General features: G+C 42.1%; 1 protein-coding gene across 1 annotated transcript in view; it reads left to right on the forward strand.

Moving 5' to 3' along the window:
- LOC137376884 (mucin-2-like) overlaps nt 1-11,962 on the forward strand; it is a 134,648-nt gene extending 122,686 nt beyond the window's left edge. Inside the window, exons 49-50 of the mRNA XM_068045841.1 lie at nt 9,800-9,954; nt 11,533-11,962. Of these exons, the coding sequence (XP_067901942.1) occupies nt 9,800-9,954; nt 11,533-11,962 (585 nt within the window). The remainder of the gene's footprint in view (nt 1-9,799; nt 9,955-11,532) is intronic.
- Nucleotides 11,963-12,613: the final 651 nt, after the last annotated feature.

Below are 12,613 nucleotides of genomic sequence, written 5' to 3' on the forward strand. Positions count from 1 at the left end.
GAAAAAAATTAATGAAGGGATTAAAAATATACAAAACATAATTTGTTGTCTACATTTTACCATGTTAATGTTTAATATAATTCTTTATTTTAGCTAAATCTTTGGTTTCGGACATTATAAATTTCAGTAACTGTGAAAAAATGGCAATGAAAAATTCAAATATCTGTAGGCAGACTGTTATAATAGGATGATATACTATCACTATAAAATAACAGCTACTTCGTGTCACACATTGTGACATGTTTAACATTGAAAATATCTAGTACAACATTCTCCCAAGATACAATAGATATTGCAGGTACTTACAATGAGATTTCAAAGAAGCACATCGCTCACATCCAGAAATTAACATATAGTAAATTAGTGGTACTTTTGAACTCACTGCTATCTTCTTTTGCATGCTGTTCTAGCCTGGAAATATGTGGCCATCACCTTCTAACAACTGTACAGTTTATGGATGCTTACAAATTAATGACAACTTAATATCTACCAGTTCCAACGTTGTTTGCCCTGATTTTCATCCAGAGGACTGTGAACCAGTGAGTATGCTCAAGTTTCGTCAAAATACTTAATAGAACTCCAACGTTGAATTAATTTGTACATGACCTGCATTGTTTAAAATTTGACCAAACATAATTCAATTAAAATTATTCTAACTTTGCCTTTCAATATTAGGACATAACAATTTAAAATAAGATAGGGAAAAAGCCTTTGCTGAGTTCGCATACAAAACTTCCAACTGGGCCAAACTGGACTTGGCACAAGTTGCACTGCAAGAACTTGCAGCTCTCCTTTGCTGTTTACTTGCACGCACACATTTACACCAGGTGTGGCAGAGGCTTGCTGGGTAAAAGCATTATAAGCAGATTTCAAAAAGCATATGGGAAAGTTTTGTTGTTAACTCAAGATCATGCAGTTGACAAATGTTAATTTGTATGATGAATTAAAATCCTGTGCCAGCATGTTGCTGTCTGTTGATCTTTTTATCCAATATACAATTCACTGTAATATGTTCTTTAAAACTATTAAGATTTTATGATTAAATCTTTGTTTGATGCTGCAGGGCACAATTACTACTACTGGAGATGGCTGTTGCAAGACATGTGAGTGTTGTAACTTTATGGTATTATTATAAATATAGTGTAAAAATGTGTTACTAGTTCCTTAAATCATTCAATCCGTAAGAAGTCCCCATTTAAACACCTGGCTTTTTGAAATATGAAAAAACCTACGGGTAAAAGATTAATCATAATTCTTAATGTATGTGTATTCTACAAATGTGAGGTCACACTGGCTATTGGTTTTGAGTTAATGATTTCTTGCATAAAGCGGCCCATGCTCCTCATGATCAGGAATTTACCTTTATTGGCCAGTGTTTAATCACATTTTAACATGATCTGAGCCTCTTCCTAACATTATGGGTGGTATATAAAGGGCCCTCGGGAGACGGGCTGGAAGGTGGCAAGAGTGGGGGGTTGCGGGGGGAACACAGAATTGCAACAGAAGGCGGAGGGCCCATTGCCTTCCCATTGCACTGCAATTAAGTCGCGGCGGGAAAGGCAGGACAGGCCAAAGTCAGCTTTACCGCCTAGAGGCCAATTGAGGCCCTTAAGTGGCCAATCAGTAGCCATTTAAGGGCCTCTTCCTGCCACTGCTCGAATTAAACCAGCGGCAATGGAGGGCCTCCGCCATAGGGGAAGTCACCTAGTGAAACGAGGTGATGTCCTCACAGACTTGTGGGAGGCAGAGGGGGTGGTGCTTCCTCTGTGTGCAATTTGTGGCCCACAGAGGGCTCCTGGTGGCAAAAGCTGCCCCTCCGTGAACACCTCCCCCAGCCCAAAATGCCTACCCTCCCTCCCCTTCACCAGTGACCCCGCAGCACTTATCTTGGGTCCGGGGCTCCAGCTCTGGGCCTGGTCCCAGACCTGGTGCAGAACCAGCATGGGCCACCACTCCCGGTGGCACTGCCAATACTACTGAGCTGCTGGCCCTCTGATTGATGGGAGGCGGGATCTCCCTTAAAGGGACGGGGATCATGGCGTCGGGTAGTTAATTGGGCGCCGTTGAATTGCACCAGGGTCTCCAAAGGGCTGAGGTGGGGTTCCCCTCACCTTTTTGGCCCAGCACCAGCAACCCCGCCAGCTCCACTAAATTCAACCCCATGTGTGCAAGTTTCACAAGTGTGTTGGAATGTGCTAATGATTTCTCCATTATCTCAAACTGATATGACTCATGGTTTTACCAGATCTGCTGAGTATTTCCAGCATTTTCTGTATTTATCTCCGATTTTCAACATCTGCAGTACTTTGCTTTTCTATGGGTAATGGTTTGAACGGCTTACAATCTCCTTTTTGGACTGTTTTTGGAACAGTCCCAGTTATCCTTTTTTCCAATGATTCCAGCCTTTTGACTTGATATCATAAATATGTGACACTTTAAACCAAGAATTCTCTCTTGTTTGAGATGGTCATTGTCTGGCACTTGGGTGGCGCAAATGTTATTTGCCATTTATCAACCCAAGCCTGGATGTTACCCAGGTCTTGCTTTATCTGGACACAGGCTGCTTCAGTATCTGAGGAGTCACGAATGGTGCTGAACATTGTGCAATCATCAGCGAACATCCCCAGGGATGAGGGAAGATCATTGATAAAGCAGTTAAAGATAGTTAGGCCTAGGACACTATCCTGTGGAACTCCTGCAGTAATGTCCTGGGACTGAGATTATTGACCTCCAACAACCACAATCATCTTCCTTTGTGCTAGGTATGATTCCAACCAGCAGAAAGTGTTCCCTGATTCCCATTGATTCTAGTTTTGCCGGTCTCCTTGATGCCATACTCGGTCCAATGCTACCTTGATGTCAAGAGCAGTCACTCTCATGTCACCTTCTCCAATTCTTCTTTGAAAGCCCCTTGTTACAATCGAGGCGGGAGTAATGCACTGTCAATTCAGTCCCAGTACTCCACAGGTCGCAGAGTATGATTAAAGTTGTCCCACCTACTGGAAATTAGCCAAATTAAACACTTTAGTAACCCCCAGGATAAAACAGGCCAAAGCAGGTATCTTTAGACAACAATAAATAAATTATTTATTAATAAACTATATCTTAAGCACTATTAAGTTAAACCTATGTCTAAAGACCTTACAGCTTCTTATTTATCCTAACTCCCCCATTCACACACGTATATTCAAAACCAACGGTTAAAAGGTTTTAAAAATGGTGTTTTAAAAAAATTAGCTGTTTCTTAAGAATAAATAAATAACTGAATTATAAGTTTTTGTGGGTTACATTCCTGATGGGTGAGGTATTCTCGTGTAGAATAATCAGATGCCAATCAAAGTCTCCAGGTGGATTTGACAGTCTGTAACAGATAGGCATTCAAAGCACTTCGGTTGCAGCAGTCGTCACACAGTTTGTTTAACAAGTAGTATAGTAACGGGTCCACTCGGATTTTAAAACTGGCAGTCTCTCAATAGAAACTTTACTGAATATTCCAGCAAACACAAATAGATGACAGAGACTCACTCTTGAGGCAGAGAATTCTTAGAGCTTCAAAGTGAAAAGGAATTTATTATCGTCAATAGCGCAAATGATCTTTTTCTTGGGTTTTTCTCTCTACTCAGGCAAACATGGCCTGTAACTCAATGTAGCTTTTCTGCCAAGAGTAATAAACAGCTTCTTCCTTCAAAGCATGCTTTGCTGGACTCTAGTTCGTACGAGTTTTAGCTGGTTTTTACACAGTCAAAAGCTACAGTATACTATGTGACCTCCTCACTCTCATACAGTGGCTACAGGTGCAGCTGCTGGCACACTTTGCTTAGTCTTAAAGGCTCACTGTTTTTAGAAAGAGTCTTAAAAGCATACTGTTTTAAACAGAGGAGAAAAAAATAGTTATGTGACACCCTTTAGTATCTTACTGCACCATACTCTAGGGGAGGGCATTTCGGATCCAACCACTCGCTGCTTAAAAATGTTTTTCCTCATGTTATCATCGGTTCTTTTGCCAGTCACCTTAAGTCTGCATCCTTAAGTTCTCAGCAACTCCCAAAGGGAACTGTTTCTCTCTGTCTACTCTGTCTAGACCTGTCGTGATTTTGAACACCTCTATCAAATCTCCTCTCTACCTTCTCTCCAGTTAGGAGAACAGCCCCAACTTGTCCGATCTGTCCACATAACTGAAGGCGCTCATCCCCTTGGAGCAATTCTCATAAATCTTTCCTCCACCCTGTCTGAAGACTTCACATCCTTCCTAAATGTGATGCACAGAATTGGACACAATACTCCACTTGCTATAAAGATTCGTCATAACTTCCTTGCTTTTGCACTCTATGCCTCTATTCATAAAGCCCAGGATTCTATATGTCTTATGAACTGCTTTCTCAACCTGCTCTGCCACCTTGGACAGTTTTTGCACATACATACCCAAGTCTCTCTGTTCCACAGCCTCTTTAGTTTATATTTTATTTTATATTGCCTCTCCTCATTCTTCCTACCAAAATGTATCACTTTACATTTCACTGCATTAAATTTTATCTGCCACATGTCCAAACATTCCAACAGCCTCTTTTGAAGTCTATCACCATCCTTTTCATAATACTTCCAAGTTTTATGTCATCTGCAAATTTTGAAATTGTTCCCTGTACACCCAAGTCTAGGTCATTAATATATAACGAGAAAAGCGGTGTTCCTGGTGTTAACCCCTGGGGAACCCCACTGTATACCTTCGTCCAGTTTGAAAAACAAAAATTCTCCACGACTCTCAGTTTCCTGCCTCCCAGCCAACTTCGTATCCATGCTAACACTTTCCCTTTTATTTCATGGGCTTCAACTTTGCTGGCAAATCTATTATGTGGCACTTTATCAACCGTCTTTTGGAAGTTCATATATGCCACATGAAACATATTACCCTCTTTAGCCCTCTGTTACTTCATCAAAAAACTCAATCAAGTTAGTTAAACACAATTTGTCTTTGACAAATCAGTGCTGGTTTTCCTTAATTAACCCACACTTGTCCCAGTGACTGTTAACGTTGTCCCATATTGTCTCTACAAGCATTTCCACCACCAAGATTAAACTGACTGGCCAGTAGTTGCTGGATTTATCCTTGCACCTTTTTTTGAACAAGGGTGTAACAGTTTTAATTCCCCAGTCCTCTGGCACCTCTCCTGTATCTAAGGAGGATTGCAAGATTATGGCCAGTACCTCTACAATTTCCACCCTTACTTCCCTCAGAATCCTTGACTGCATCTTATCTAATCCTAGTGACTTATCAGCTTTAAGTACAGCCAGCTTTTCTAATACCTCCTCTTTATCAATTTTTAGTCCATCCAGTATCTCAACTACCTTCTCTTTTACTATGACTTCTATAGTTTTGCACCTTTCTGTAATTTCCCTACAAAATTTGCTCTTCTACATCTTTTCCACTAGTTGGTGGCCGATAGAATACACCCAGTGTGCAATAGTACCTTTGTAGTTTCTTAATTCTAACCAAATAGATCCTGTCCTTGATCCCTCTAGAACATCTTCCCATTCCAGCACTGTAATATTCTTCTTAATCTATACAGCTGACCATCTCTTTTCTTTCCTTCCCTATCTGTCCTGAACACCTTGCATCCAGTAATACTGAGTACCCAGTTCTGCTCTTTTGTGAGCCAGGTCTCCTTTATCGCCTCAACATCATATTCCCAGGTAGCTATTTATACCTGCAACTCACTGACCTTATTTAGCACACTTCATGCTTTTACATACATGTACTATAAACCTAATTTATATCTTATTGCATTGCCTCTTAGTCTGACCCCACCTAATACCTCACTAGTGCTTACTCTAGTGCTATCTGCCTCTCCCAATCCTTTGCACCCCTTGTTTATCCATCCTAATGCTACATCCTACAATGCCTTCAGGGAATTACTTTAAGCTCTTCAAAGGCTTTTAATTCAATTCCTCGACAGTCGGAACTGTAACTCACCCAATTGATGGAAATGATTTGCAGGCATGCTTCCGTTATGTGGAGCTTCTCTCAGCCTCTTCTCGAGTTTTTTTGGCACTTTTCTCCAGGTCAGGCCTTTTCAACTAGTTGCTTCAAATGTTTCTTCTGGGCATGGATGGTAAGAACTTCTGTTGTTTTCGATACCACCACTGATTACTATATTATATGTTGGTTTGGTACACTGCCACCTTATTTAATCTAGCCAGAGAGATTCTGTAGAAGTTAAACATTAATCTTTATTACATTGAAACAATTTACACTCCACACTAGCCTGTGTGATTCCTCCAACAGCCACCTGCATCTGTTTTTGAGTGTCTCTCACATGTACATCATCATGCTAGGAGGTATTCTTTACACACTGTCAAGATTAACCCTTTCAGACCCTTATACTACAGTTGGTACCTATATGAACAACCTATGCCCGTTTAATGACGTCTTTCACTCCCCTCCCCCCCACCCCCAGTGTACATTTTATCCTGTTCACCCTCCTTCCTTAGAGCACTCTGCAGCTGCTCAGTGTCATCTTGACCCTGGAACCAGAAGGCATCATACCATCCTAAAATCACGTCTGTGTCCACAGAAATACCTGTTTGTTCCCCGAAATATAGAATCCCCAATCAATTTTCCTTCCCAATCTTCCCCTTTCCTCCCTGTACAGCTGAGCCACCACTGGTGCCATGCATTTGGTGCTGGCTGCATCCCCAAATGAACCATCACCCTCACTAGTATTCTGATCTGAATACTAGTTGGAGACCGAAATGCATTCAGGAGACCCCTGTACTACTTACATGATCCTGCTTGACTCTGGTGGTCACCCATTCCCTCTGCACTTGCGCACCCTTAAGCCACGTGGTGACCTCTAGAAATATGCTATCCACTAGACTTTCAGTCCTGTGGATACACCACAGTGAGTCCAGCTGATGACATTTTCTGCACACATGGTTATCCAGGGATGGTTGGTTAGCTCAGTTGGCTAGACAGCTTGAGTGTGATGCAGAAACACGCCAACAGTGCAGGTTCATCCCATACTGGTTGTGGTAGTTTATCAAGGCCTGCCTCCTTGCCTTGCCCAAGGTTGACGAGTGGTGCCCCTCAAACTATACATTACAACCTCTTTCTCTGTCTAATGAAGAGAGATGCCTATGGTCCTTTGGGACTATAGCTAGAACAATACTGTTTCTCAGGACACAAGAAGCATCCTGGAGTTCCCACATGGAGCAGGATGTGCAACCAATAGATTGAGGTATCCTGCCATGCCTCTATTTTTGGACTACTAACTAAATTTATGAGAGATAAAAATTAAGAGTTTGAAAACAAAATTAAGATTTAAAACTCTGTTTAATTATTCTGGTTCCCTAACTTAGATCTTAGATCTTTACCTCAATGTATACTGTCTGTACTGATCTTTGTTCTCTCGGGTTCTGTTGCATCTTTCTCTGCACGCTGATTCTGGGCTCTGGCTGCTCTGCTGCTGTACGCTCAAATTCCTTCAGGTTCCTGCTCCTTACCTCCAGGCTCTCCAATTTATTAAAGTCATAGCAATCTATCGCAGCTCTTATTTATACAAATGACAAGAAACTAAACACCATAATTACCCACTAATGACTTACCTGCGTCCTGTGACATCAATCCTTTATTTTGTTTTCTCTTCTCCATTCTTGATATCCCTAACCTCCCCCCTCCCACTGCCCACCACTCTGCTCTCACTCTTGCTGCTGCTCAAAACTGTGCATTCATTGGGGTACCATGTGCTGATATTAGACACACAACAACAAATTATATTTATATCATGCCTTTAACATAATAAAATGTACAAGGGTGTTTCACAGCAGCATTATCAAACAAAATATGACACCAAGCTACATAAGGAGATATTAGGTCAGTTGACCAAAAACTTGGTCAAAGAGGTAGGTTTTAAGGAGCTTCTTAATGGAAGAAAGCAAGGCAGAGAGGTGTAGGGAGGAAATTCCAGAGCTTAGGAGCTTGCATGGCCACCAATGGTGGAGCGATTAAAATCGGGGATGCTCAAGAGGCCAGAAAGACTGCAGATATCTCGGAGGGTTGTGGGGCAGAAGGAGATTACAGAGTTAGGGAGGGGCGAGTCCATGGAGAGACTTTAAAAAAAGGATGAGAATTTTAAAATCACGTTGTTGCTTGAGCGAGAGCCAATGTAGGTCAGCGAGTACAGAGGTGATAGGTGGACGGGACTTTGTGCGAGTTAAGACATGGGCTGCAGAGTTTTTGATGAGCTCATGTTTATGGAGGGTAAAATGTGGGAGACCAGTCAGGAGTGCATTGGAATAGTCAGGTCTAGAGGTAACGAGTTTTCAGCAGCAGATGACCTGAAACGGGGGGATGTCGGACGATATTACAGAGGTGTAAATAGTCAGTCTTAATGATGGCACAGAAGTGTCATGTCCTAATATTACCACAGAAAGTGAGCAATCCACTTGCTAATGTCACAAACTCAATAGATTGCATCTTGTTAGAATTAAACACTACTTGTTGTTACACACTCAATAATGTGTCATTTCTTCCAGTAAAAAACTGGCCAGATGGCCCCTTCTATATTGTAAGTTTCCAAGGTTCCTAATATTATTATTATATCTTGAGGTGCCACTTACAAATGTTATCTTAGAGAATATGTGTGCCACCTGCAAATGTTATACTGAGATACCACTCGCGCAAGTTTAAGGTGTTCATTGCAATGCCACTTTCTGATGTTAGACATGGTGGGCTGAATTTTATGAACCTTCCGGCGTCAGGGGTTGTGGGGGACCCGGAAAATTCTTCCGGGAGAGGCCCGCCGCGACCTCAAAGCTGAGAAGGTCCCGTCGCATTTTACCGACGGCGGCAAGGCCTCTGTGCGCCCAACCCCCGCAACCAACCAGCGTGGCCTTCATTTGCCTAATAAAACTTATGTAAATTAGTGATAATTAACTTACCTGGAAGGGGCGGCCATCCCACACCAATATTCCAGCCAGTGGCCGGAGGTCCTGCACCTTCCGATCCCTGTTTGGAGATTCCAGGCGAGACACTGGTGGGGTGGGGACAGGAGTGAAATTCTCAGGTTGCGAAGAGTGGGTTTGGGGGGGCATGGGATAAACTTTTTGGATTGGTGGGGGAGATGGTGGGAAGGGGTCGAGGGTTAAAGTTATTAAAGATTGGAGGGAAAGGTCGCGATCTGAATCAAAGAATTTTTTGAGGGGCAATGGGCTATTAATGACTCAATTATTGCTTGGGGGTGTGGATGAGGGGAGTGCAGATGTTATGTAATGTGTAATTTAAATTTTAACACTTTGTTCCCTTTAAAATTTAAAATTTCTTCTCAGGGCTTGAAGCCCTTTGAAAATGGTGCGGGCGCCTGCACAGTGGGGCTGGACGCTGTTGCCAGGGACAGAGCAGCCGCCACATAGGCATCATCAGGAGTGGCTGCTCTGCTCCCTCCATTTAAATGAGCCCCCGGGTGAAATATTGCGGGGGCTCAGCGATGGCACATCCTCGCCTGAAGACTGCCAAGATTGGAGAGCGCCGCTGCGATTTGCAACGCACTCATCAAATTCAACCCGCTGTAAAAAGTTTAAAATTTTACTCACCTTTTTGCTCAGAAAAATAGCATAACTTATATTTAAAAAATCAACATTTACAATATAGATCCACAAAATATGCGAGTAAGATGCTGTCAGGTCCAATTTTGGGAATAGAAAATTTGAATCTGTTTCTTAAATTACAATTTTCATAGCCTTTTCAGTCTTTAAACCCATGCCATTAGTTAGAGTAATCACTGTTTTTCTCTTTTCACATTCTCAGTTTCTAAATGTTCATATTTACAATCATAACACAGGTCAAGAAAAACAAAGTTGTAAGCGTACAAGAATGATGACCGAGTTAGCACACGATGGATGTAAATCGATAGACAAAGTAGAAATTGCAGCATGTGAAGGATTGTGTGGAACTTACTCTATGTAAGTAACAATTCTTTTATTTTGTGTACTTGCTACCTCAAATGATTTTTTTATTATCTAAGAGAGCTCTGTCTCAATTTTTTAATTTGTTCATAGGATGTGAGCATCATTGCAAGATCAGCATTTGTTGCCCATCCCTAATTGCCCTAAAGAAGGTGGTGGTTAGCTGCCTTCTTGAACTGCTATGGTCCTTGTGGTGTAGGTACATCCACAGTGCTGTTAGGGAGGGAGTCCCAAGATTTTGACCCAACTACAATGAAGGAATGGCAATATAGTTCCAAGTCAGGATGGTATGTGACCTGGTGGGGGTGCTTGCAGGTGTTAGTGTTCCCATGTGCCTGCTGCCCTTGTCCTTTTAAGTGGTAGAGGTTGCAGGTTTAGAAGGTGCTGTTGAAGAAGGCATGGCGAGTTGCTGCAGTGCATCTTGTAGATGGTACACACTGCTGCCACAGTGAGTCGGGGGTGGAGGGAGTGAATGTTGAAGGTTGTGAATGGGGTGCCAATCAAGCGGACTGCTTTGTCCTAAATGGTTTTGAACTTGAGTGTTGTTGGAGCTGCATTCATCCAGGCAAGTGGAGAGTATACCATCACACTCCTGACTTATACCTCATAGATGGCGGGCAGGCTTTGGAGAATCAGGAGGTAAGTTATTTGCTGCAGATTTCCCAGCTTCTGACCAGCTATTGTAGCCACAGTATTTATGTGGCTGGTTCAGTTCAGTTTCTGGCCAATGGTATCCGCCATGATGTTGATGGTCGGGGGAATTCAGCAATAGTATTGCCATTGAATGCCAAGGGGAGATGGTTAGATTCTCTCTTGTTGGAGATGGTCATTGCCTGATACTTGCATGGTCCAAATATTACTTGCCACTTATCAGCCTAAGCCTGCATGTGGGCACGGACTGCTTCATTATTTGAGAAGTTACAAAAGGGACTGAACACTTTGCTATTACCAGCTAGCATCCCTACTTCTGACCTTATGATGAATGATAGGTCATTGATGACACAGCTGAAGGTGGTTGGGCCTGGGACACTGCCCTGAGGAAGTCCTGCAGCGATGTCCTGGGGCTGAGATGATTGGCCTCCAACAACCACAACCATCTTCCTTTGTGCTAGGTATGACTCCAACTAGTGTAGAGTTTTACCCCTCATTCCGATTGACTTCACTTTTATTGGGGCTCCTGGATGCCACATTCAGCTAAATGCTACCTTGATTCAAGGGCAGTCACCTCTAGAATTTCAGCTTTTTGTCCATGTTTGGACCAAGGCTGTGATGAGGTCCGGTAACTGGTCCTGGCAGCACTAAACTAAGCGTCAATGAGCAGGTAATTGATGACTGAGTGCTGCTTGCTCACATTTTCAATGACACCTTCCATCACTTTGCTGATGATTGACAGTAGAGTAATTGGCAGTAATTGGCCAGATTGGATTTGTCCTGCTTTTTGTGGACAGAACATAGCTGGAAAATTTTCCACATTTTCAACCAGATGTCAGTACTGTAGCTGTATGGAAAAGCTTGGCCAGGCATGCATTTTTTCCCATGTTTTAACTCCCTTACACTATGTCTGATAATTAATAGGTATTCTTCAGGAGCAAATTCAATGAAGCACCAATGTAATTGTTGTCAAGAGATGGAGACCCACCAAAGGGAAACTGTTCTGATGTGCCCTGATGGAAGTACTGTTCAATACTCATACATCTATGTGGATACATGTGACTGTGTAAAAAATAACTGCGAGGAATCAACCAACCCACGCTTTAACAGCACAATACACATATCTTCTCGAGCAAAACGCAGTCCAGACAGGAGCAATGAGTCTGAAGACAAGAACGGCTTGATCAGTTCAGAAAGAGAGACGGTCATCACAAGCATTAACAAAGTAAATGAATCCAACAAAAATAAAGTCGAAGGAAACCCAGAAATTAACCATCGAATAAACCAATCTAAGGAAAAAAAGCAAAGGCATCATACACGAGCAAATGCTAAGAAGCTTAAAAAGCACATATAAAACAAAATAAAGCAACAATTTTAGCAAATCAAATTAATTCTGTTTGGAAAATCTATTTCTCAGTTTACACTGCTATGGTTTATTATTAAATCTCAAGTTAAATTTTCAAGTTACTTTTGAATTAAACAAATTTATTCTGCAAAAAATTTCTATTTATTGTCCTGTGTGATATAAGAATAAATATTCTTACTCGATACAAAAGAAAATGGATATCTGTCAATAATTCTAATAAATAAATAAACTATATTCATATTTATTTATCATTTACAGGTTTTATTTTTTGTACTGTCACCCTTCATTGTCAGAAGCAGACCTCACATCCCCAACAATTTGGAGTGCACCTTTCACTGCCCAATACCTCATTCTATTTTTGCATGCCCTGGAGATTGTTACAGAGAACCGTCCTTTGCATACTGGCTACTGAAATATAGGGCTGGATTTTACCAGACCCCAACGTCAGGGGTCGCGGAGGGGGGGGGAGGGGCCCGGAAAATGGCTCCGGGGAAGGCCCACCTCTGGTCTCGACATTGAGAAGGCCCAGCCCTGTATTGGCAGCAAGGCCTAATAGCGGACACCCCGCCACTCGCAACGGGACCAACATTTACTTTAATAAATGTCAATGAATGAATAATTACTTACCTCATCGAGCCG

This window comes from Heterodontus francisci, chromosome 14 (assembly GCF_036365525.1).
Source record: "Heterodontus francisci isolate sHetFra1 chromosome 14, sHetFra1.hap1, whole genome shotgun sequence".
In the NCBI taxonomy this organism is placed as follows: domain Eukaryota; kingdom Metazoa; phylum Chordata; class Chondrichthyes; order Heterodontiformes; family Heterodontidae; genus Heterodontus; species Heterodontus francisci.